Genomic DNA, 27,410 nt, shown 5'->3' with positions numbered 1-27,410 from the left:
AAGCGTTTCGTTATGAAGTAGAAATCGGATTTCGGCGGGGCGGGGCGGTGCCAAGCACAGATTTCGTCGGCAATGTATCGTGAAATTAGTTTAGTGGCACTATATAATTACGCGGCCCTACTTTTTATAGGCCCTCGCGCGAGGGAGAACTGCGAACCCCTCGTGTTATGACGAAAATGTCAACCCGGTATGCGACTTGATGAATTGACACTATTTTAAACATTTCCTCTTTGTTTTTCGAGTGCTGCCTTTATTGATAAACGATCGATCTGTTTTGTAAACTTGCGCATTTCCCTATTTACATATTTTTGGCCGACCGCTTCGCATATGTACTTATTTTACTGAATCGAGATAACTACGATTGGTGATTAAATAATTATAATATATGACATAGTAGGTACTTTTTTAAAAACTTGATAAAATTACAGAGGATGAAATAAAACTTCAGTATGCTGCAAGATACATTTCAATAGGTTTATTATATAAAATCTTAATCTACATTTCGAAATTTTAACTTATTAAGATTATAGTAACATGTGGAATTTACAGAGCTATCAGATTAGTATAGATAATTAAGGTAAATTAATTAGGTTTACAGGTAATTAGCTATAATTATTGCGCAAGACCTTCCCGGGGAGTGGGAAATCCTTATTAATTACTAAATACTTAAGTACCCAATCTTATTTTAATAAACGACAAAGCTCAGATATTTCTCATGATTACTTTTTATAACTAAATCTATAATTTCGATCTATATACATTCATGATATGAGAGAACATTGGTAATATGAGAATGGCTTGGAATCAGTATAAAACGATGTCAATGCGTGGAATAAATAGAAATAAATAATATATTTTGCGCACAACAGAAGCGTACGCTTAAAAAATTGGCAAACGAGAGCATTAATAATAAATTTAAATAATAGAGTACGTATACTAATTTCAAGCCATGTCGTTAAGCGAAATAATAATAATTTGAAGCACCTAAGTTAGCTATTTACTACAGTAATCACGGTTCATTGTTCAATTTTGTATAAATGACTTTTGCCTTTGCTAACAAAAACTATGTAAGTATAATTTATTTATATTATCTTATGAGCGTTATTACCTTATTAATATTGAAAACTATTATTTTGATTGATTGTGAGGTTATAAAGAACATACATATTTTAGCAGTTTAGGGATCTCTTTAAAGTATCGAAATGGTAGCGGATTTTTACGGTGTCTTGTTAAAAAGTCTAGAAAATATATTTTATTTTTATAAAATGCAAGTTTATATTCGATAGCTATTCACTTACTAATATGAGGAAAATGATGACAATTATGTACAAGCTCTTAAGTACAGTTAATATATGATATGGGATCGAAAAACTTTTCCGAGTGCAATATTTTTCACCATAGGTGTGGTCAGACAATATAGAATTAATCAGTGCATTTTGAGCGTTGTAATTATTTATTATGAAGCACCAAATTGATGCCATTGGTAAAAAAATTATTTATAAAAATGATTCAAAAATTACACATGAGTACTACAGGTAGAGATGGAGATAGAGTACAGGCAAAGTATGAAATGTGTGTGGTTTCAATTCAAATGAACTAAACCTGCTTTTACCCATATAAGGAATAAGAAAGTTGCTAAAATGGAACAATAATATTGTATAGCTTTCTAGGCCGATCAAAACCCGTGGTGAAAAGGTGCATGCAATATAGGTACTGGTGAAGATGATACTTTCCACTAATCCTATGAAATTGTTAAAATCGAATTCTTTGTACAAAAATATGCGGAGGTAATTTCAAAACAACGTCTACGTCCGTACGCTAGCAATACATTATTTACTTTATCTATAATATTTATGCGGTTCTGTTACGAAGGCAGGGTACATGACGTTATTTCAAATTATTTTGTTTTACATAGCCACAGAACAATAAATACAATAGAAGTGCTTAGTGGATGCAAATTTGATCTTAGTCCGCCATTTTCGCTTGTAACGTTAAGGTCGTGTTATTTATGGTGGAAAAATGCTTTACTTCGCTACTTTAGAGTGCAAAAATGATAGTCGGCACTTATAATGTTAATCACAATGGTGTTCCATATTATCGTTAAGTTTAATATTATTTAATTTTAATAATAGATATTACTTTCAACGGTATACCAACAGGCTTTACCTTGTTGAATTATATTAACAGTCCAGAATTTGTTACGTCTTTTCAAATTAGAAACGGCGGCAAACCATTACCAAGATTCCATAGTATTTAACATTATGATAGTGTGAGTTTTGGTGGCAGCGATTCTGATAGTAATCTAGGTTTAAGGCACTTCCATTGTTTTTATCTTCTGTGGTTTTTGCTAAAAGTTCACGAAAACCGGATATTTTAGCAAGCCAAGTGGTTTGAATGCTTTTTCATAAATCCACACAGAGCATTTCGTGTACATTTGCACATTATATATACATTTTCTAAAAAAACGCTCAATTATTGCTGATAACACAATATTTAATAGTAACTAAGGTGTGGAATGTGTTCCCTAAACTATTTTAAAACACTGCAAACTAGCTACAGTCCATCGTCAATTAAAACATTAAATTCAGTTTACAAAATTTTAATATAACAATGGCAATGGAATAACTCTAAATTTTTTTGTGACAAATTTAGGTCCTAAAAGTCCCGATTGGTACTTAAAATATATTTTCTAAATGAGTTTTCTTAATATATCACAGGCTTAAAATATATTCATTACAATAAGGGACGTGCATGCTATACGTACACTTACATTTAGTAGGTACAGTCGAAATGAAATTAGGTAACTATTTACACAAATAGGGGAAAAATAATGAGGCAAACCCTCCCACAACCCTCGGAGATTTCAAATTAGGGCCACCGCGCTATACTCGCGGCCGCACGTATCTTTAGACTCATTAGTCTATGAGTAAGGGATAATGATCTTGATACTTTTGTCTATAAAAAAAAAGTTTATCAACACCGAAAGACGATACAAACACGAAATTAGGGCTTAAACAACTTGAATTAGAACCTTTAATGTAAAAAATTACTACCCAAATAAAATTTATTCTTAAACAATACAAGTACAATTAATAAATGCATAAACACTCGTACGAATAACGAGCGGTTACGAAAATAGTTACGTTCCATAAATCTAACAATTTCTCTATACCTCTTACCCAACAAACAAAGCGTACTTACAATTTCAATATTTCGATTCCTAAATTTTTACATTCCATTTCCAACAACGTAACTCACAACGCTCATTTAATCGTTCCTCTAATATTAATAATAAAATGTCCATAAAAATTTTGAATGTTTATTTAAATAATCAATCACCTTCTCATGTTCTCAATGTTCGGAACGATTACTATTTTCAATTTTTATTTCACTTTCATGTCCTTACAAAAGCTAGTGGAGTCACAATTGCATACACATATTGAGCTCAACACTTGCACAGAGTCGTCATTACATCACTTTATTTTGCGGATTTCTTCACGCAAATATGTTAAAGTATTTGAGGCCAGCTGATACATACGGAATAGGGATAGCTCCCGCATAGTAGTTAACCGATTGAAACATGAGATAGGCGATGTTAAGAAGCTATCACACGATTTCATTGGGGTGCGTGTTCTGATTGGAGTCATTTTGCCGCGAGCATTGCTGGAAAAGAAACATTGAGTTATGTTAATTCACGAATTAGCGCATGATATTTTCCAAGGTCATTATAATGAGTACATACTTCTTGTTTTCTTTCCCACGTTTTCATAGCACTTTTATATTTTTCGAATTCATGACACCAATTGGAGTATATTTTCTGATATTCGTTGCTCTTTTCTGGTGGTGAACATCTGGAAAAAAGTCACGATAATGTCAGATATCCTATATCCTTCTACGTTCTTTAAATAATGTTTCTAAAAATGCTGCTTGTAATTTACCTGTGTGTATCCACAGTAATATTGTACGAGCAGAGCAAAGACCCTCCGAGCCAGCAATCGTATCGCCCGGCATCATTTTCGGTCACCGATATTATCAACAAACCGTGCTCTGACGTCTCTATATATTTCTCTGGTTTGCTGTAATAAAAATACAGTGTTTTTGTTAATTTTAAGTAAAAAAAATGGAAAAATTAATGTTATCAACAATGTTTAGCAAAAATTACCCGTCGCGTTAATATTACAAAGACGAGAAAGTTTCAATACTTAAATGGATGTTTATTATTTAATCGAGCTGAAACAATTTCACGGTTTTGAATCACATTTCGTGAAAAGATAGTTTATAACCTGCATGGGCGCATAACTAAGCCGCGGGCGGAAAACACTTTGAAATAAATCAATGAATCAAAAGGTTCACTTTTCATGGATTGGAACCCAATCATTTCTATGTTTAAAGTATCAAACAAGTTTCCTTTTCATAAACTAGATACCTAAAATTTTCCATAATAATTATGATATCAGTTGCAAACACGCCCTATTTTTAATAGTAAAATTCCGAAGGCAAATAAATGAGAAGTGGGTAAACAAAACCTTAATTCTGACCCTCTTTGCATTTTAATTAATGCCGGAAGTGCGATAACGTAGATTTGGATACAGCTTAATGAATGTTGTTGCATGCGTGTTTAATTCAAGTGTTTAAGAAATTCGAGGCCGTTTTAAAGTAATTTGAATGTATCTTGCAAGTTAGTTTGCATTTATTGCGCTGTAAATTCGCCGTCGGCGAATTGCATTGCGTTAAATTATTGAGATGGAATGTTACGGTTTATATATCTACGAGAATGTGATTTGTGATGGTTTGATCATGCGGTTGAAAGCAATGGACGAACTTTGCCAAATGGCTTGAAGTTAACCAATTTTTTAAACAATGAAGATTCAAAAAGATACTTACTTGAAGGTAATTGGGTGACGTCCCTTGTCTCTAGAATAATGGTACCAGGAGACGGCGCGAGGGTGCAGTACTTCGGGCATTTTGACGAAGCTGCCGAGGTGCAAGCTTTGTCCCCATGTAGCTGACACGCTCTTGCGTGAGATTGAACTATCACAGATATCCGCTGTCTCGTTTGCTACATCTTGAATGAGTCTGTTTGACAAATAAAATTATTTATATATTTAAAGAGTAATGCTTGCGTGCGTGCGTTATTAATGCTTGATTTACAAGATTATTTTCATTTTGTATTCCTATTCCGCAGTCACACTTTCCATAATTACTAACGCTTGGAATCGATAAGTAGCACATTAAACATGCAGGAAATCGTCGGTAAGCCAATTGAGCTGTCAATTGCAGCTGTCAGGCGTCTTGTACGAAGTATGAAGTTGCTGGCACTTCACGAGAATGGAAGTGTGTTTGACGGGCCGCCTCCCAAGGTGATTATGTAGATTGACTATTTTTAAATTACTATTAACCATAAACCTCTTTAACAGGTTTAGGATTGGGGCGGCGACGTTTACAAGATAAGGTAGGTACATTTTTAATGGTTAAATTTTCAGACGAATTACATAAGCGTTCGTTAGTGCAGTTCTTAGCTGTATTTGATGATCGATTTGTCAGATTTTATTGAGTATTAATTAATTGGATTAATTGTGTAAAATACTAACCCAGGCATGTATTCTCTGCAGACGCCGGCGTCACGGTCCCAGCCGCAGTAAGGATCGCGTGCGCACCTCACGCATGCGTCGTAGCGCCGCGCGCATAGCGCCAGTCGTAGTTGCAATACTCGTCGATCGGAAGCCGCGTACAGTGACCCATGGGTTCGAGAAAGGGCCATTGCCTGGTGAATAATAACTAATATAATAATAATTATGATAACTTCTACGCTTCATGTCAAGATTAAATAATGATAAGTAAATTTTTTTCCTTTTTATTACTTAGAATTAATACTCCATTTCTATTATATATTAGGGGTTAAAGTATGAAATTGCCGTTTTATTGCAATAGGTTCTTTGAATTTTCATAGAATCTTCATGGTTTGAGGTTTTCGAATGAAACTTTTTTCAAATGGCTTCTGTGATTTTTTTTTTAAATTTGAAACATTTGAATATCGACTTTCAATTGTTTTTGTTATTCAATTTAGACAAGAAAGATGGATACTGCGAAAATTCGAGTGATTTTTGAATACGAGTTCCGACGCGGAACTAACGCGGCAGAAACAGCCCGCAATATCAATGCTGCGTTTGGAGAGGGGTCTACTAATGAACGCACCGTGCGATTTTGGTTTAAACGCTTTCGTGATGGAAATTTCGACTTAAAGAACGAGTCACGAGGAAGACCGCCCACACAGGTGAATAACGATGAATTAAGAGAGATAGTGGAAGCCGATCCTAGTCAAACTACCCAGGAATTAGCGGCATGGTTTAACGTTACCTTACCCACAATATTGACTCACTTGCGTCAAATCAATAAAATAAAAAAATACGAAAAATGGGTGCCTCATGATTTGACTGATCTGCAGAAAGAAACGCGTGTTGAAACTTGTGTTGCCTTGTTGAACCGGTACAGAAATGAAGGAATATTGGATCGAATGGTAACATGTGATGAAAAGTGGATTCTTTATGATAACCGGAAAAGAAAAATGCAATGGCTGACCCCAGGTCAAATGCCACAACAGTGTCCTAAAGCAAAACTTACCAATAAAAAGGTAATGGTAACTGTTTGGTGGTCTCAGCATGGTGTTATTCACTATAGTTTTCTCCGATCTGGTCAAGCAATAACGGCAGATGTCTATTGTGCCGAACTCCGAACCATGTTGACAAAACTAGCAGTAAAACAGCCCCGACTCATGAATCGATCTTCACCATTATTGCTCCACGACAACGCGAGACCTCACACAGCACGAGAAACCATTTTGACCCTTCAGGAACTGCAGTTAGAAACCATTCGTCATCCTCCGTATTCACCAGACCTTGCTCCAACGGACTACCATTTTTTTCGTGATTTGGACAATTATCTACGTGACAAGAAGTTTTCTTCCCAGGAGGCAGTACAAAATGCTTTCACACAGTTTGTGCAGTCTAGATCGTCGGAGTTCTATCGCAAAGGCATTATAACCTTCCCATTAGATGGCAGCAATGTATAGATAATAATGGCAACTATTTTGATTAAATAAATTTGTTAAAAATTTAAAAAATAAACAATTTAGATTTTCAGTACAAATCGGCAATTTCATACTTTAACCCCTATTATATATTCTTTTAGTTACCAAAAGAACATGTAGCGAATACAAAAAACAATGCATATTCACGTCAACTGAAAGTTTTTTTGTGGTTCTATTTATTACAATTTATACCAAGATTGAGTCAACCCTTCTAATAGCTACGACCTCGTAGCACAGCGCTACGCGATACGTCGGCGTAGCACTAATTATTCCCAGGTTTTCTTTATTTTCTCATCTTTGTTCGTAACTGTCCAATTATTCCGCTAATTAACTTATTCGCGATCACTACCTGGATGGGTTCACCGGGCGTGACGTCGAAGATGTCGAGCAATGCTGATTGGCTGTCGCCGTTGCGGGTCCATTGAACGATTTTGTGGATTTTACCCTCGTCTGAAACAAAACTTGCTTGTTAGATACTTTAATGAGAATGTAGGATACTAACCAAAGGCTTTACTCGAAGACTTCGTATATCCAATATGTAGCTGAATTATTGATAAAACTTATAATATGTTAAGACATATAAACCTACTCATTCATTTTTAATCACTAAACTCAATCCAACTTAGCAAAAACTATTTAATATAAGCAGGTTATTAGTATTTAGGGTACAAACATAAAAAACACGACATTTAGCTTTGAAAGGTATTTTAGTAATAGTGAATTGGCTACTTTACTATAGTATTATAAAATGATCAGTATTACTGGAATCCACGTAGTTAATTGCAGTAGTTTTGTAGGATAAATATATCGTTCTCCGTAGAGGTAGTTACTAAGCACTGTAGAACTTAGAAACTTGAAAATCATGCATTAGAAATTTCCTGTAAACTAATTTGAATTGGTAGCACTTCGGTTGGTACTTGATCGTATACATAAACATAAAATAGCTATATTTGCACATTAGTTATGCATACATAGCATAGCTATGATGTATTTGAAATAAAAATGATTTTTTCAAGCAATCGTAGGTACGAAGATGGTACACCTGAGACCCGATTTTTGTACCAAGAAAAATATTTCATAAAATAATGAAAAAGATGTCGATGCCGGTCGAAAATAGATTTGATATTCTCAGAATCTCACTCACATAGATAGACAACACTCCGCGCTCGACATACAATGAGTTAGTAGAAGCACTATTGCTTTTTACTGCCAGATCGGGAAATTGCACGCTAAGAGTAAGACACAGGGAGACATTTAGCAGCGACGCAAACGCGTGAAACGCGCGATTGCGTCGCTACACTTGAAGTTTATAGGCGATTGCATTGATGCAAATGCGCGACAGCATCGATACAAACATGCGATTACATCGACATGCGATACAAACGCGTAATTGCATCGATGCAATTGCTTATAAATCACAAGTATAGCGATGCAAACGTGCGTTTGTATCGATGCAGTCACGCGTTTGCAACGCGTTTGCATCGCTGCTAAAAGTCGCCATGTGTAACCGCTCGTAGTCGTATAAAAACGATACAGATATAGCAATGTACATCACATATACGTATGGTAAAAGTTGATATAAATTTGACTAATATGTCAAATCTGTTAACTGCTGTTGTAGATCTTCTTCTAAGTGAGGTCTGCTATCGAAAAAACACCAGTCAAATTCTAGGTAATAAACTTGACTTTGGCGGAATCATCGATCGTATCGATGGAGATATAACACTTTAAAAGAAAAGAAACATCGTTGCATTTTGTTGCATTAAATTATTTCAAACAGACTTGTCAGCTCACCATTTAACAATAAAAAACCATTATCGACTACGTTACGGATACAATCCATTGTAACGGAACGTGCACTTTTTTATGATACCAAGTGATGCGACGAAAAAGTCGCGTGTCTGGTGGTAAGCGACACGCCTGTTCATAACAGTTGCAGTGCCGCTCAGAACTATGGCAAAAATCTGAGGTGCACTGCCTCTGTGCCCATCACCCTGAGACAAAAGTTGAAAAGTCCCATGTACCTGTAATTTCACCAGCACCCTTACACTTCAAAACCGGAACGTAGTAATGCTTATATGACTGCTTGGCGGCAGAAATAGGTAAGGTGGCAGTACTTCCCAGGGTGAACTTTTTCACAAGGAGCTCTACTGCTGCTAAATACGACTAATAGACTATACAAAACCTGGTGACCTAGCTTCTCTATTAATATCGATAGCAAGAATTTTAGTTGTACTTTCAGTAGATATTATTTCGGAATCGAGAAAATGCCGTAGTTACGAGAATTGGTCCCTGGAACGAAACCAACCATTTGTCACAAATTTGTCAGCAATGTCACTCCAGTTGACAAGGAAATTGCGGCTTCATAATAAACACCTGCGGAGGTGATCCGTGAAACCTCAGCAGTCACGAATGCCGGCAAATAGTGTTCACCTCTCAGCTTGTTTAGCTGTTTGATAAATTACGACGGCTGCTCAAAGCGATGGCGTCAATTAATTCCGCCACCAGTGAGGTGAGGGCCGACTCACGAAAGCTTAGGTTACTCTCTGTCTCTCAACTTTATGATTGTCTTGACTCTAATCGATGACGCAGAAGATACGATAACTCCCAACCTTAAAACTTTATAACCAGCCTGAAAGCCTTTTCAAAGTTACTCCAAAGACATTAATGAAGTAAAAAGTACATTATGAGCACAATTAACGCGACGGGATTTCATTTCGAAGTATTTGTGATAAATCTCGAAAACTTCAAGGCGTTTAAAGCGACACCTTCATTTTCTTGAAACATTCGCTTCAGGCGGTGTTGTGAAATGTTCCAACGAGAACGTGTATAGTATTAATCTTAGAATCGTAAACACAATCGATAACAACACTATCGGCATTTGGTACGTGACCACGGCGAACCACTACCGTACTGTGACCCTCACGTACCAAAAAGGCAGGTGTGCCTTCCGCAATAGAAACAAGCCTCCATAAGAATATTTCTTCATGCTCATTGTACATAAGGTTACAGTTCCAAGTTTCTTACAATCCGGCCGAATCAGAGTCGAATTAATATTCGGGCCACGAATCTTAATAGCTAATTGGATTAGAAGCATGTACCGAAATTACCTAACCGGGTTACATACAATAGTAAACGCGTACGTGTCGCAGTGTGTCGTGTTCGAAGACGTGTACAGGGGTGCACTCAGCCAGCAACGCCCCGATGTGGTGTCGCCACATGTATGTGCGACATTCATTTAGTATTTGAAATTAACGTTACATATTATGGAATAATTTTTTACTTTACTCAGGAAAAAAAACACCAGTATTGACAACAATTTAAAGAAACAATAAGACCTTTGTATACGTAATCTTAGCAAAAGCGAAAGACTGACTTTTGTGAATTAAGCGTGACGTTGACGTGGGGTCCTTAATACCTGCGTGGGACCCTGTTCATAATATAGGGAGGGAAAGCGTAGCAGTGTTATTGTGTTCGTTAAGTTATAGTTGCTGAGCTATAAATCAGTAATTATATTAGGCCTGTTGTTCGTAATGAATACGCTGATTGTGGGGTTGTATGCGACTGCTATATTGATGTGCACTAGTTGGTGTTCAACAATCGAATTCTCTTTGTATCACGAATTTTCCTAATGATATTTGAATATTTCGAGAACATTATATGCCTCTTGTAGTTCGGATACTTACGATCAGTGAGCGATACCAGACAACATATACTTATAGAGTTTATTAAACAAGTTACACGATGTACAAAAAATTAAGGCGGCTATAACAGAAAATTAACTTATAACTAACCGAATACATCATAAAAAAGGCAAAAACTACAGGTACAGTTAAATTTAAAAAGGTAAAACTAATAGATGTAAATAAATATAAAAAGATTTGTAAGAGTTTGCTGTAACTGTCATTGTCAATTATTAATCTTTGTTGACAAAGATTGTGATCTTCAAAATATTCAATTGGAAACTGTCGTTATTGAACAAACAAATGGCTCTTAGAGCGGTTACACACGCCGAATTTTGATAGCGATAGATGATTGGCGATGCAGTTGCGCGTTTGCATCGATGTAATCGCCTATAAATTGCAAGTGTAGCGATGCAATCGCGCGTTTACATTGCTGCAAAAAGTCGCTGTGTGTAACCACTCTTAAATGAGGCTTGTTTAGTGTGCTGAACCAATCAAAACAATAAAAAAATATTTATTTACTTAAATAGGTAGATAAATATACTATAGGCAACAAGCCATCAATCTACAAATAATTCGGGCGCAGCGTTGTGCGTCTTTTCCGTTTTGCCGGGCGAGAGCCTTCTTGATACGATAATAGGTACACGGGAAAGCATTCAAACTTGTCTATAAGCGCACAACGCTTCGAAATCTGTTTACAGGGACCTTGTACATGTTTTAAGCTTTAAGACGTGACATGACGTAATGTCTCGGGAACTAATATTGAGTGGGGGAGTAATGTACGGGAAGTGACACATTAGCTATACAGGTGGAGTGAATCAGGAATGAGAGTGCTACTATGGTAATACGTTGTTATGCTAGTGGATATATGTGGTAGAGTACTTAGAGAGAATGCTTGCTAAATAATGCTTGGGTGATTTCATATACACTACAATAAATTGTTAATTGAAATCACGTCATTTGATTTAATGGATTGAATAAGTACAATTGTGCTGTACTTTTGGACCGTTCTTAAAGTACGTAGCATAAATTTTAATTTGCAAGAGTTTAAAGACCTATTCTATAGGATCTCTTAAAGGAAGATATTACTGTGCTATAATGGCCATTAACCACAAATTAACCACAAATGTAAACCAGAATTTTTGCTCCAGTGTGTGTGTCGTAGGCACAGGTTATTGTAGAAGTATATTAGAATACTTGTGAGAAAGGGCTTTTTCCTCGCCATACCTTTCATAATGTGTTCCATAAATTCCATAAATCAAATTCCATATATTTTAAGCAGCTGTAGAACGCCTTGTTAAGGAATTCGTCCAGGGAAGTATTGCCACTGTACCTAATTCTGCCGCCAACTACTAATGTGAGTATTACTGCTTTTCGGTTTTGAAGGGTATGAATAATAGTGAAACTTATTTTTATAATATCAAGTGATAGGACGAACAAATCGTGCACTTGGTGGTAAGCTACACGCTTGTCCATAACAATTGCAGTGCCACTTAGAGGTTTAAATCGCAAAGATATGAGGGGCACTGCCACTGCGCCTGTCACCTGAAATATGTTGACAAGTACCATGTGCCTGTAATTTCACCAGCACCCTTATTCTTTAAAACCGGAACGCAGTAATGCTCACATTAATGCTTGGCGACAGAAATAGGGAAAGTAGAAGTACTTCACTGCAAGACCTCTTTAAGAAGGAGCTCTACAGCTACTAAACTACAGACACATGAGACTTATCAACTTTATGTCTCAGATCTTTGTGATTAAAAGCTCTGAGTGGCAACTGCAACTGTTATGGACAGGCGTGTCACTTATCACCAAGCGTACTACTTTTCCGTCCCGCCACTTGATATCGTAAAAAAAGAAATCAAGGACAAAGAAATACTTAATTTTCTCAATGGATGGATTGAATGGATTTGTTAGGTTTGCGAATCAAGACAAAACTTTCGTAAAAGAATCTAGTACATATATATGAAACCGATGGCATTACAGGTAGTAAGTAATCCATCTAAGAAGAAAGTTAATGAGGTCCATGGATCGATAGCACCTCTAATCCGGTCCGGCGTTTGGGTTTATATCTTTGCTTATGGTGATTAATTCCGATCACGGAGGAGGCGAAATAATTAAACAATCCCGAAAGGACCCGGCCAGCCACAATCACGAATTTCATAAGGAAACGTACGAGCGTGTTAAAGGAAATGGTTGTAGATTGCATTTATATATAAGTATTTAATTTGCCTAGCTTCGTAATCTTAATACACATACAAATACTAAAAAAAATATATATTTAGAAATACTAAGGCACACATTACATTCATACAAAACAAATTAAAATTTAAATATCGAAGGTGTAACAGTAATTATCCTTTCATACAAAACAAATTAAAATTTAAATATCGAAGGTGTAACAGTAATTATCCTTTCATATTTTCCCTGTAAGTGATTACGGACGTAAGGGCTGGACGTCTCAAAGGAAAATAATCCAATAAAGATTTCGCTTCGACAGGGCTAAGTGAAAACTTTTTTTTGCGATCCCCTGAACAATATAAGTTTTATTCCTCCAAGTGGTATAAATTCCCAAACACAAAGTAGCTCTAACATCTTTATTGCTTTTCATAAAAAACTCTGCCTCACGTATATATTTAGCAGTTAGAGATCGGATGGATTTTGTCGATTTCCGTCGCTTTCTTAACACAATTTTACTTTTACACCTTTCCAGCGTTTCATTGAAGATTTTTCATTAATGCTACAACCTGTAGAGTGTTTTTGACAAGCAATGTAAGGTTGACAGTCGGTAAACTTTGAAGGGATGTACAGCGTCTCTAAATTCGCCTTTGGCAATACTTGTAGATGATTAACGTCCTATTAAGAGGGAATCATTTACGTTAAAGATTACATTGTTTAGCGATAAACGGCGTCACTTGTTTATAAATTGAAGGTAACTCAGTTAAGATGTTTTCTCTCAAATTATCTGTAAAAGAAACAAGATTAACATGAAACTAATATTTGGAAAATAAGAAGAAAATGTATTAAATGTATTCTGTATTCCGAATAGGCCAGATAAATTCTGCGATTGGCAGTATGAAGGAATTCGGCTAGGACTTTTATCACGAATCGCAATATGTATTTTATAGGCGCCGTAAATCGAAGAACGTGGCTTTTTAACGTTTGCCTACGAGCACTCGGCTGACTTTTACGAGATTCGTCGCTCGAAATTTTATGGGACTATCAAAGGATGGGCCCGGGCCTCCTGACCCCTTTCTACTGTATTTATGTTTCCAATCGATTTGAATAATTATACACTAGTGTAGTCCCACCCGCCACTTGTGTTCAGGCTATCATTATATGAGAACTTTAAATAATAACTTTACTGACAATGAAAGGATGCTCAGTCATTCAGATTTGGTTAAAAATAGGTTTAATAGTACGGATCGACTTTGATAAGAACATAATGACTACGTCTGTTGATTTTTTTTAAAGAATAATGTTTTTGATACTTTTACAATTCACAACATATTTTTTTACTATTTAACTCCATAATGTCGACTTATTTACTGTTATTTATTAAGCCTGTAATACAAAAATAGCACCATTCTATTAGTCGAGTCTAACGGCGTATTGTTTACAGTAATTTAGAGTTAATGGAATGAAATGCGATATCTAGCTCTAGTCACTTTCTCGTTCAAACAAGAGACAAGCTTTCAACAAAACACCATCGCGAATGAATCGCTTACGCACTTTATCATATTTTATCAGATTACCGAGGTGGAAAAATGAAATGATTACTTTTATTTACCGCATAAATAATATATTTGCAAAGGGAATAACTGCGTAGCGTAAACTGAATGCTTATTCCAGACACGTTTCAAAGGTGTATTTTTAAAGAAGGCTTTCACGGTGGCCGGCATTAGGGATGCCGCGACCGCGCCCACCTCCCAAACTTTCTCGTTCGTGCACCTTTTGATATTCAATATACTGCGGGACCTAAGCAATCCTTTGATGAGATGTTTTATGCAAAAAACGTTGAGCGCACTGTTAGCGCGGGGCGCGAATAACCGTTCAAAAGTGAACACATTAGTATTCCCGAACCTGCGCGGGCCCGTGGCCTCCCTCCAGTTTTGTGGGAATAAAAAATCAATGTTTATTCCCGTTGGACGCGATTCGAATGCTAATTATAGGCATAACTAATTGCTTTGTGTTTGTGTGAAGGCGAGATCGTTTTGTAAATCGAATGCCGCCCGCCGAATCTGTGTTGGGGGCAACCTTCAGTCGTTTGCACATTTTTAAATTCATTGGAATTAATCATATTTGTTTATGGGTTACTTTATTGCACCGTTATTAAAAGAAAGGTTTCAGACCATATTGGTAGTGGATAGCAGTACATCAAGGTAAAAGTTCAAAATGTAGTAGCGAGAGTTAAGGTGTTGCAAACTATAAATTACTTTGGAAATTCCTTCCCGGTGTATCGCAAGCAATAAATATTGTTCATTTTCACCCTGAGGGCAATGCACGTCGATGAAGCATGGAGAGTTGGTGTGTGTAAGTTGGGGAGTGTATCTGAGGCGTTTTGGGAGACCGGGAGCTAATCTTCACGTGCGGCAGGCAGCACGCGCAAGTCGCCGGTGTTGCAGAGCCAGCGTTCTAAAATGCCACATGCCTCAACCACACCTTCGCAAATCACTTTGCATCGCATTTCATGTTTATGGCGAAACTTGGAGTCCATGCACTTAGGCAAATGGGTTTCCGATACTTATAAGGAGGGAACTCGATACTCTACATTTTATGTAAGGTAAGTTATTCTGTAAATTATTGTCCGCATTATTCCTGAGCGCATAAATAAACAACGTGTCATACTTCCTGAAACTTTGGCTGGTGCTTAACAATTTCACAGCAGTCTTTGTAAATGAACACACCTACACGTTGTATTTTATTCTAAAGTTAATAATGTTTCTTAAAGTACGTAGTTCGGTTCATGTCCTCAGGCGACAGTGGACCATTTTTCCAGTAAAATAGATGATTCTCAACTAAAAGTAACAAACAACTTTGTGTAAAATAATGGTAGTGGAAGTAATACATATTCGTGGAATATTGCAGAAGAGTAATATTTCTAAATAGTTGTACGTGAATGTAGAAATATGTGTAATATACGTAAGTCTTATGTGTAAGAGGGATTTATTTATGGCTGGCTTGCGTACGGCTATACGTTAGGCGTGTCGCAGACAGTGCACCTGCTGCGCTCAGCCGGTCGCCGCGACTCGACACGACGCTGCACGAGCTGCGGCTAACGAAATTTCAAAACATCAAAGGACTGAGTATTTTGCAACGAGACTAGCATAATTATATCATCAAATAGCCATGATGGTACCAGTGGCGACTCCACTGCGGGGCCGACTGTGAATTTTAAATCGGTTTTAATAGCACTACCACACCACATGCGACGTTAAAATCTTTCCGCTCCGGCTCGTGTCCGCATCTACAATTTGATTTTCTACATATCTACCTATTCCAAGCTTTGACATTTCACCGAAGCGACCATTATGTGTGGTTCCAAAGTTGGAAATAAAGGCGAACATTTCCTTTGTATCTAAAAATAAGCACTAATTATATTTTGAGTTACAATGACTGAGCTCGTGCGATACGTTAACATTAATATGTTCGTTTGTTTACCGAGCGCCCTTCGTACTCTAAAGAGTCTCACTGTTGACGTCTAACTCGAGGAATTTAATTAACTTTGTTAACTTCCAAATACTCTTAACGTCTTTGATACCTCGGTTCCCTTTCATTGACAATCACGGAGGGGTGTGTGCATGACAGTCGCTGTCAAAGTTTTATCAGCGTCGGCGGGACGCTCAAAGTTGTCTGGTAACAGTGATTCGGGTGTGATAAAACAAATGAAGCTAGTGAAGCCGAGCCGAGCGATGGCGCGAGTCCGCATTGCGGGAGCATCATACGCTCGTTTCTCATTGTCTGCTAGCACCTCGAGCGGCTACAACTTTCCGCCGGTTGCGGTGCAGTTTAATGCATATTATAACGCGGTAAGCACTCAAAATGGGCTAAGCGGGAGGTAATATCGCCGCACTATGCCGCGCCACCACCGCTCTTTATTGAAAGAGTAAACTGTCCTTTTTCACGGGACGCCTCGAGCTCTTTGTGACGCCGGAATTTCGTGCAACTTATTTTGCGCTCGAGTGTAAATAATAGTGAACTAAGAGAGCTCCGTATTTTCGGGTTGCTGCTCTTTTTCCTAGTTTTGCGGTTTGAATACTCGAGACCATTTATTGCCGAGTACTGTCACGGGATTTAACATGACCGTGTTTAAACACTTTATTGTGTTTTAATTCGAGTTACCGGGCTCTTAAATCAAAAGCATAGAGTTTGTGTTAACGCCCCGTCAAAGCCTCATTGTAGCATCGAAACAGAGAAACAAAGTTACATTGTGTAGATTAAGTTAGAGTAATTATTGCGGCACGTGGTTATGGCACGGGAGGGAACGTCAAAGGTAACGTTTAAACAATTTAATATTCCACACACATGCATTTCAAACGCCAACTCAAACGTAGCTCGCCTTTCGTAAAAGTTGTTCCGTAAACGAACCCCCCTTCGTTAGATATCTACGTGAGTTTAATCCACTCTGTAGCCTCACGGCGGCGGCGGGGTGGGTCGGTCGTTGCGATATTCGAGGAAAATTGGTGAAAATTGCAACAACATAGGCGAAAATTACCACTTGGAGGCGTTGTTTAGTGTGCGGCGGCGACTGGCAAGTCGAATTTATGCAGCAGTGGAAATTGACGTGATCCGATGCGGTCGGCACTAGCGCTTCTATTATGCTCGCCTGCGCCACGAGTCGCGCAAATTAACGTTTAAATGGAGCAATAAACCAGCAGTCAATATTATTATTCATTTGGTTCAAAGCCTCATAATTTCTACATGCTCTATCGTTGTATTGTATGTAGTAATTTCATGGATTTCTCACAGATGGCGCTACGGCAAAAAAGTCGTTACAAATCATAACAAAAATCTGCAATAAGCACATGTAAAAATTTGTGAGGTCCGTTTGTTCATTTCGTGACTTAGTTGGCATATCATCTGGCACGGTTTGCTAGGAGACGTTGGTTCGAATCCAGTCGGATCGAATGGAATTTTTTTTAAGTGTTCAATTTTTGTTTAATAATTACAACAAACTAGTGGAGTAATTCACAAAAAAATTGAATATCATGGTGGTGTAACATCCTGACATTCAATAAAACTTAATCACAAATATATTTCATTGTTGACTTAAATTGTTAAACAAGGTATTAAATTTTCGCTGCTGATACGATGGCTATAAATGGATGTGTATATATTATGTGTATATTTTTAGTAGCAGGAGAGCTCCTCGTGAAAGAGTTCGTCCAGGGAAGTACTGCCAGAAATATACTCAATGACTGCCACCTTACCTATTTCAACCGCCAAGCAGTTATGTAAGCATTATGCGCTCCAGTTTTGAAGGGTAAGGGTGCTGGTGGAAATTACAGGCACAAGGGGCTTGTCGACTTATGTCTCAGGGTGACGGGCGCAGTGGCAGTGCCTCTGAGATATTTGCTTTAAATTGACTTAGCACTTCGCACTTTGATAGCTGTGCAGAAAATAATTTTTAATACTTTTGAAAGGTATTTTAATTGGCTAGGTCAGAAAGCACAGTGTAAAAACCGATGGCATCCAGACGACTACGACAGACGACTGCAAGCTGTCAGAGCGGGATAAATTATAGGTTGTGCACCACTTTCACCGGCATTTTTATTTCACTACGCAGGCATTTTAACAGTAATTTCCATAGCTTAGTCCTGTAAGTGGACATTAGCCCCAGAGTGCAATGGCATTCCAGCAAGTCCGAGCAGTCGCGGCGAGACGAATTATGGCCTTTGTGCCACTTTCACTGCCCACACTTTTTATTCCACTACGGCAGCATTTTTAATTCACGGGTTTTTATGAAATTTTATGCCCTCGCCTGTCGCCTGTGCTGATTGTTTTCGGGCGCTTGGGAATTCTCTAATTGTTTCTAGTCAGCAGATACGTGTGTTTCACAATTTGCAATTACTTTCGACGAATTATTTTTGTCCCAAACTTAATTTTTTTTCACTTTCTTCTTTTTCTTTTTAATTTTATGCCTGATGTCAAAACTTAGCCAAGGCAGACTTCATTACGCTCATTACTAAAGTTAGAAATTCTGTTTTTGTCTTGTGTTGTAATGAATAGTTCGCTCATTTGGTGCTACACTGATTCAATTATTGTAATGTTACAGGAAATGGATTTGCATTTTTTTTAATTATGACGTGTTAGCAAAACTGTGTATTTTTCTCTACAACATATAATATCTAACATATTATACATATATAATATAAATATATATATACACGCAAAATAGCCGCCTCGACGTCGAGTTGCGGAAACTAGCCCGTTGCACCAATACCAATACCAATATATATATATACCTATATTTAAAATTACTGCCAATTTTCCTTCAAATGTAAACACTTCTTACGAAGTGTTAGTTAACATATTTCATATAATTTTACCAAAATTACAATTACGTCAATGTGGCACCAAATGAGTGAGTTATGTCAAATATGTCTTGATACTCTGATGATAATCAGCATAATCATATTGTTAGCAATTATTTTTGAACAATATTTGTTAGAAATAGGTTGGGTATCATTGGGTGTACCTATAATTTAGTTTATTTATTTATTTTGTACAACTTACACTTACAGTACTTATAACTAAACATGTAAGTCATAGTCACAAAAAAGGTTGAGTCGATCACCGGCCAAAGATAGGATGCGGAATTTGGACCACGGAGCTTTGGGCGGTGACCGCCTCCAAATAGTAACCAGCGCATGTTAGAAATTTTGATTCAGTGTTGCTGAAAACGTCAATATCATTTGTTTTGCTTAAGGATTCAATTACGGCTAGGGCTTCGAAGAATGGTGTCCGTCTTAGTGTCACTGTGCGGGTTAAATGAAAGTTGAATAGAGGGTATTTGCGCTGACGAAGGACGTAACGTGTGATTGGCGGGATAAAAAAAGGAATTTGAGCCAATAGAGGAGGGTTAATTATACATCCTCTTATTAGGTTAAAAATATATTTTAGAAGTTAGTAGTTAGTAGTTTATATTTTCGCACGTTGTTATAATGTGACTATAGTAAGTATTCTTTTAAACAGAATTTTTAAAAAGACGAAATTACCTCGTCAATAAATAATACATGTAAACAACCAAGCAAGAACTGCAAATTACACTTACTCGTGCCTGCATAATAAACAGTGTAGTCTAACTGATGCCCCATCATATCGACCTTGACGCGGTCCACGACTAGTCTCGTGAAGAACAGGTCTCGCTTGTAGTAGATTGGCTTCTCGTATTCGTGTGACACTGCGCTGTCCATCAGTGGATGCGATCTGGGTTTAGAAAGGATATCGATTGACATATCATTTCGAAACATGAAAACAGTTCATCAATACCGCCATCAAAACTGTCAAAATACAAAGACAAAAGACGACGGCTGTGGAACAATGATCAAGTTATAATAGAAGACGAAGGTAGTGTACCTACATAATACACACCGTCGTGTCGTCGCTAGATTTGAAAACTTCGTAACTCCCTATTTTACTTTTCATGCGCAATATCGGGTGATCAAGGCTTAAAATATAATGTCTCGACCCTTTTTTAGTGATATGATAAATGTATAATCATAGATTGTTACATAATTGCACTGCACTGCGTCCTTGGCCGAACGGTTACCATGCCGGACTGCCACGCAGAGCTCCCAGGTTCGATTCCCGGGCCGGGAGAAATATTTATAAGTCTACATTTATTTCTCTCGTGAGTTTCGGTGTAATTTGTGGTTGTCTATGTGTGTGTCCATTGCACCCGCGACATAGGGTTTCCATAGTGCGGGGCTATGTTGAGTATGTGCGTTATTATTATTATTTATTTAATTACTTCTAGTAATTCTGTTTTTTGTGCCTATTCAAAAGTTCACATTAATGGAGGTTACGAGCTTTACGAATTTAGCCAACGATACATGATTACATTTTTGTCTTTATGTAGAAGTCCGAAACTCATTTTACTCTACAGTTACTATTTATTTTGGTGTGTATAATTTAATTACTCAAGAGCACTCTTTTAAATGCACTGCATAATTTATTTTCCATTTGCATTTTCATGTCACAACACCCAGATAAAACGCGACTAAAGCAAAAATTCCTCATTCATTTAATTAAAAAGTGGAGTTGTGCGGATAACAATTTTTATTATAGTATCTCCAACAGTCTGGTGCAGGTGAAGTGTTAAAATCTCAACGTTTCCACACGAGGATCGTAAAGCGTGGGCAAAAAATATAATTGAACACTCTCTCGGGCGAGTGTCGGATAATTAACAGGACGTGTCTGATAAAACTGCAGTGCTGGTAAGAGTTTTCACCATCATCCGTAGACGTATTTTTTCTGTTTGTTATTTGTTTGCAATTATTTGTTCTACATGTTGAAAGTGTTGGACTTGGGAAAATTGGTTAGTAAGTTGAAATTTAGTGTATTTAATAAATATTACAGATACTTTGAAAGACACGAATGCGTTATGTACGAAGAATAATATTATAACTTTTTGCAATAGGTTTTATTCCTAGACGATTAGAGACATTGTTTGAAAAGTATACTGCCCTCCTTATCATAACCATAGACCAATAAGTCAAGAGACTGCTAATCGCGTTACAAGACAAAGTAGTCGTGGTATTTAGTACCTATTGGTACACCGGCCCCATAGCATGGCTATGCATGATAGTCGCGACGCGCGCGATAAAATTGAAATAAGCACGCGCTATTTATTGGCTATCTAAATTAGATCTGATTGAGACAGCCAATAGCGCGCGCTTATTCCAATTTTATCGCGCGCGTCGCTAGTATCATGCGTAGCAATGCCACGGGGGCAGATGTCGCGACGAGTACCAAATAGCTACTTCTGTAACTAATTTGTTTTACATTGACAAGCTACAATTTATAAAAGCTTCTCTTTGTAGTGATAACAAACAAATCAACTAAATGGCGCTTATTGCACAGATTTCTATCGATACTTTTATTTTGTTCACAATTAGCGACATCTATCCATATTAGGAAGCGTTGATTTAAAAATTTGTTTGTACATGTACAACACAATGCCATCTATTGACATGCATATTTGTCAAAGTTCAGAAAATAATTTTCGCTCATGATCAATATTTGAATATTTGAACAAGGCAAAAATTGACTTCTTACATTAATTTCATATTAAACAGGAATTAATTAATACCCACGGCCATATACATAATATAAACTACTTCCTGGCTACTGATCAGCGCCATCTTGTAAACTTTTGTTAACGCAATAAAGTATTGAGTATAAGACGGAATTTTGACCTTTTTCAGAGCTACCATCCGTAGTAAGGAGATTAGCAGTAATCTTGAGTTATTGGTTCATGTCATAATTAACGTAATCAACATTTTTAGCGAAATTGAGACATAACATATCAACGACACGACTACAACCCCCTCTAATCGGTATTTTAATGCTTTTGTCTATACACGTATAAACCCTCTATGATGTGTTTAAAAACCGCAAATCACGACGAGCATAAAGATAAACTTTTTTGTTAGAACAAATTTCTGATCTGAGAAAATGTTATTATTGCTTTATATTAACATCAAATTCAATTTTATTATTACATTCAAATTTTGAACATGAAAAACAAAACAATTTGATTCGACTTCAATTCTAATAACATTCAAGATGAAGTTTTATTCGAAATGAACTGTCAATAGCAAACAATTTTGACAAAATTCGCACGTTACTTTATATCGAACGATATGATAGATGGGACCGACTGTAGTTTGTCTATAAATTAAAAAACTACGGTTGCATGACATGCGTGAGAAAGAAGTTTTTTGCATTATTTTACTAATAATTACTGCTAATAGCCCTGATCAATGCCGCAATCCAGGTCGTACTATGCGGTTCCTGAACACATCATAGAGAGCTTATAATATGTGTATAGATAAAGTAGTGTATGTAACTGTACATAATTAGGCATTAAAACACTCGTATTTTAATGCCTTTCATTATGTAACAGTCACTACTATATTTAGTTTTATTGTTAACCATAATCAGCGTAATTGACATTTTTTTGGGTAACAATAAAACTTATGTAGCAATATTTTGGAAGTTACCGAAAATTAAAAATGTGTTAAATATAACAAGGAGGGCTTTAGAGGAATTATAGTAAACTACATCTTTACTTATTTATGATATAACTTCAAAGTCACTTACCTTATAAAATTTAGCACTGTATCAGGCAAAGATGAAGTATCATTGACACAAGTCCCTGGTCGAGGTTCAGGCACTCTGCTGCTTATAACTGGGAGCCAAGCGGAACTGGAAGTAGCCTGTTCTTTAAATTTCCCTTCAAAGGCTTTCTGGATATCTCCGATAGTAAAAGTGCAGACTGCAGATCCCATGAGGCCGGTAGAAGCAGTTGTGAATACGCCGTAAAATCTGCTATCGTCCCCTGGTACTTTGTAAATGCTCTCTGGTTAACAAAAGATAAAAAAGTATTTTCAATTGTTTCTTTTTATCAATTACTGCGTTACTGTATTTTATCAACCCCAATACATGTCACAATTGAACAACATACAAGCACAAATATACTTAAAACAAATGAGATACGCAATAAGAGTTCCGTACCATATTGTTTGCTTTCGAAATAATTTGTGAATTTAAAAAAAATACCGGTTACATTCCAATAAAAACTACTGCCCTTGTAACAGGGACTATGTTTATTATTAATGAATAAAATAAATGTAATTATAACAATACAATTATATATTTTTCACCCTTGACGCAAAACGAGGGATTTACAAATTTGAAGCCTTTGTCTGTGTGTACCTGCTGTGGCATAGTAGATCTTAATCGGATGGACTGATCCCAAAGTGGTGTTTTTATTTGAAGACTGAAGCAATCAGGAAGACTCTTAGCTATGTTTGATGAATTTCTCCTCAGATTTAAAGATCATCGGTTCTTTTACCAATAAGTGTCAGTAAAAATTTTAAATTTAAGCTAATTATAATTAAGGTTTTACAAATTTTCTTTTGACGCAGTACTCAAAGACTGAGAAGTGTATTCCAAAATCAAAATTGAATGTACAATATTACACGACTTTCATTGAGAAACAAACAGATGAACAACGAAACTGAAACTGAAACTGTCGTGTGCAAAAGCCAGTCGTGAAAACATACACTTGTATACCTACAGGTAGATTCAACTTCAGTAAAATGTGTATGTATCTCAATAAATAAATGGATATTCACGATACTTATCAAAACTTCGCTTTGTCAAATCTCTTCACCGTCGGAAGTTTTGGAAGTTCACTATCAAATTATTATAATTGCCGCTCCAAAACTTTATATCTCCATGTCACCAAAAGTTGCTACCACAATTAAACTAGTTTGAAGTTATAAATGACAACCCAAGTGATTTTAATTAATAGCTATTTGAATTCACTAAGGAACCTGTGGGCACAATGTTGTTTCAGTTTTAGCGGAGCGACTTGGCAATAGTGGCAACGATTATTGTTCACACTACTTGGCTTGTGTTGTTTCGTACATTTATGAATTTCTAAACAGTGTTTGTAAGTGAGAATCGCGCAGCTTTGTAGGTAGTCTCTAATAAACACTAATAACGTTCAATATAAATCTAAAATTAATTAATAACAGTGATGTTGATGTGTTGTCAATCAGCTAAACTGTTCCGTTGAAGTTGAAAGTAGGAATATTTGAATTGAGCATCTGATAGTTTTTCGCTGTGTTTTTTACTTGTTTGTTTTCACCTTTTACAATTTCATATTCCTTATTACGTCGTGCTACGTCTATGTTTTTCAGGGTGACATATCGATTAGTTTCCTGGTTAAGCGCACTGCATCAGATTCTTATTCGTTCCAAATCCGAGACTATACAAATGTAGAAACCTGGACCCATTTCGGATGTCGCTTGTGTACTAAGTCCGATTCGAATACGAGAAAATACGAATAACACCTAGAGATAAAATGATCTTTGTGACGTTTCAGACCGTCATTTCTCAGATTCGGAACTGATACGAATCAGACGTAATGCGCAAACGCCCTAGGGTAAGCTTCTAACGCAACAGAACGGACATGTAAATACAACACGTCTGGTAGTGCAAATAGCGGGCGCTTGTGTACCTATTACATACTCATGAGTTATGCAGAGCCGAGAAAAACCGAATCCTCCACGCCGAGCGTTAATATTAGATGAACTCTAAAAAGGCCTTTGAAGCGAAATCGGCTAGACTTTTGTCGTCTAAACGTCGAATGCACCTCAGAATTTCACAGAAAAATGTTTGCTTTAGACGCAGTCAATATTTGAACGGAAATGTTTGTAGATTAGGTGAAAGGGACTTTTTACGTTGGGATGTTTAAATAAAGTCTTTTTACAAAATATTTAACTTGTTAAACTGACTCGTATGAGACGAGTATGTACAGTTTTTTTTTACAAAGCTGCTGTTTGACTATTCGCGAGAGCGTTTAATTCCCCCACATTAAGCACAACTTTGTATAAAACGGTAAAATTGAGTTTGTGAACTTACGTATTTCATTGAAGTAGAAGGGGAACTCTCCAGGTATACTGCAATTGAGTCTCGCTTTAAGGTATGTAGCCCAGTTCTGGCTGAGAATGTTCTTGCCGCCAGTATCTCGTTTGCATACTCGAGCGACCCTCGAGTACACAGCCTTGCCGCAGTTGATGTACTCCACCGCCGTCTCCCGGAAGAAGAACAGGATATACTCCCCGACGTCGAAGGATCCCACGAAGTTAGGTTCTGAAACGGACGAACTAGTTACCAACTAGAATTCAATTTGAGTTTCCCCCCACAGTGTTTGACTTCATTACTCACTAACCGACGTAAATAAATAGCCATCATAGAAACACAAAACTCAATACTCTGTGGTATTAATCTAATGTTTTTCATCCTAAAATTGTATGACATACCAGCTGGTACCCGCGACTTCGTCTGAATAGATTGAGTACTTTGAGTTGCCTACTGTACTATACTAATTTCTACAGTTTTATAATTTCTCGATACAAACTTTCACCTTCTATTTCACCATCTTTAATATTTCTTTTCGTAATACGAAGTAGTCCACATCCGTCTCCTAGGTCTCATCTATCTCCATACCAAGAATCATCAAATTTGGTTTAGGCGTGAAAACGTAACAGACAGAGCTTTTTTCTTTCGCATTGACAATCGATACCTCCAATGAACACTTCGCCAACTTAATTTTTGCACCTGTTCTGTTTTTATTTTGTATTTTGTTTCATTTTCTTTTAATGTAATACAACAAATAACCTATATTGATTTCGTCCATATTCCACAAAGAATAAGCATTCGTACGTTCCCATGTTAATACTACAATATCAAATTGCTGTTATTTCGTGTGATATGTAATAAATATTCAATGAAGCTGTTAGATGTCGGTCATATTGAGGTACAGTGCGTTCCTAAATGGTATTAATATGTGCTTTATTTGTTGGTCGCATAATGAAATCGCCACGTGGCCGGGATTACAACTGTGTGTCGCGTCCAATATCTCCGTTCTTCCATGACACAAATACTTCTTTGAACCGGATGGAATATATGGCTATTATGAAACTCAAACTAGAAGTATAAAACTTTAATAAGGCTACGGCTCTTTTAAAGTTATTGCCGCTATAAATTAGGCTTTGTTGTAATTAATAGTGCCGATAAACCGGGCTATTCGTTGATGAATACCTTTAGTACGTGGGAATATTAGAAAGAGGGTCCTTGGTAATTTACCTACTTTTATATTGTTAGATGTGTATTTATTAAGGAGATATATTATTTATTATTTTACTGTGTCAAAGTATGCGAAAATGTGTTCAAGTACTCACTTGCAGAAAAATCGTAATATATTTCTGTGCAAGTATATTTATTACATACGTATTAGGGGTCTCACGTGGGGTAAAAAAAATACTCTCTATTTGGGCCGTTTATTGGTGGTCATACTAACATGTCATTTTAGTAGCAGTAGAACTCCTTGTGAAAGAGTTCATCCAGGGTAGTACAGCCACCTTACGTATTTCTGCCGCCAAGCAGTAATGTTAGCATTACCGTGCTCCGGTTTTCAAGGGTAAAAGGGTGCTGGTGCAATTACGGGTACATGGGACTTGTCAACTTATGTCTCAGGGTGACGGGCGCAGTGGTAGTGCCCATCAGATCTTTGCAATTTAAAGCCCTGTGTGGCATTGTAACTGTGGACAGGCGTGTAGTTTACCATCAGGCGCACGACTTGTTCGTCCCATCATTTGATGTTATTAAAAATAAAAAGTTACTTTACCGTCAATAATCATCTATCCATTTATACGTCCTACTGCGTGGCATGGGTCTCCTCTCAGGGGAGGGTACTATAGTCCGCCACCCTGGCGCGATGCGCGTTTGGGACTTCACATGTTTTCCGAGAATTACGAACCTTCTTCGACGTGCAAGTTTCATCACGATGTTTTCCATCATCGAAAAGGTCATGGCATATTTCACCCTGAGATATAAGATGA

General features: G+C 36.9%; 1 protein-coding gene across 3 annotated transcripts in view; it reads right to left on the bottom strand.

The window, feature by feature from the left end:
• Positions 1–455: 455 nt before the first annotated feature.
• The window catches only part of LOC113238179 (semaphorin-2A), a 512,200-nt gene continuing 485,245 nt past the window's right edge, over positions 456–27,410 (bottom strand). For all 3 annotated transcript variants that reach the window (XM_026474944.1, XM_026474943.1, XM_026474945.1), the window contains 9 exons: positions 25,429–25,659; positions 23,098–23,356; positions 20,045–20,199; positions 7,437–7,537; positions 5,592–5,764; positions 4,885–5,076; positions 3,939–4,076; positions 3,743–3,851; positions 456–3,663 (listed from right to left, as the gene is read on the bottom strand). In XM_026474944.1, the coding sequence (XP_026330729.1) occupies positions 3,607–3,663; positions 3,743–3,851; positions 3,939–4,076; positions 4,885–5,076; positions 5,592–5,764; positions 7,437–7,537; positions 20,045–20,199; positions 23,098–23,356; positions 25,429–25,659 (1,415 nt within the window). In that variant the 3' untranslated portion in view covers positions 456–3,606. The remainder of the gene's footprint in view (positions 3,664–3,742; positions 3,852–3,938; positions 4,077–4,884; positions 5,077–5,591; positions 5,765–7,436; positions 7,538–20,044; positions 20,200–23,097; positions 23,357–25,428; positions 25,660–27,410) is intronic.

The sequence above is a fragment of the Hyposmocoma kahamanoa genome, unplaced genomic scaffold (genome assembly GCF_003589595.1).
Source record: "Hyposmocoma kahamanoa isolate Upper Pololo Valley unplaced genomic scaffold, ASM358959v1 95, whole genome shotgun sequence".
NCBI lineage: Eukaryota > Metazoa > Arthropoda > Insecta > Lepidoptera > Cosmopterigidae > Hyposmocoma > Hyposmocoma kahamanoa.
Note: the sequence above shows the minus strand (reverse complement) of the source record. Positions and strands in the feature narration are given on the sequence as shown.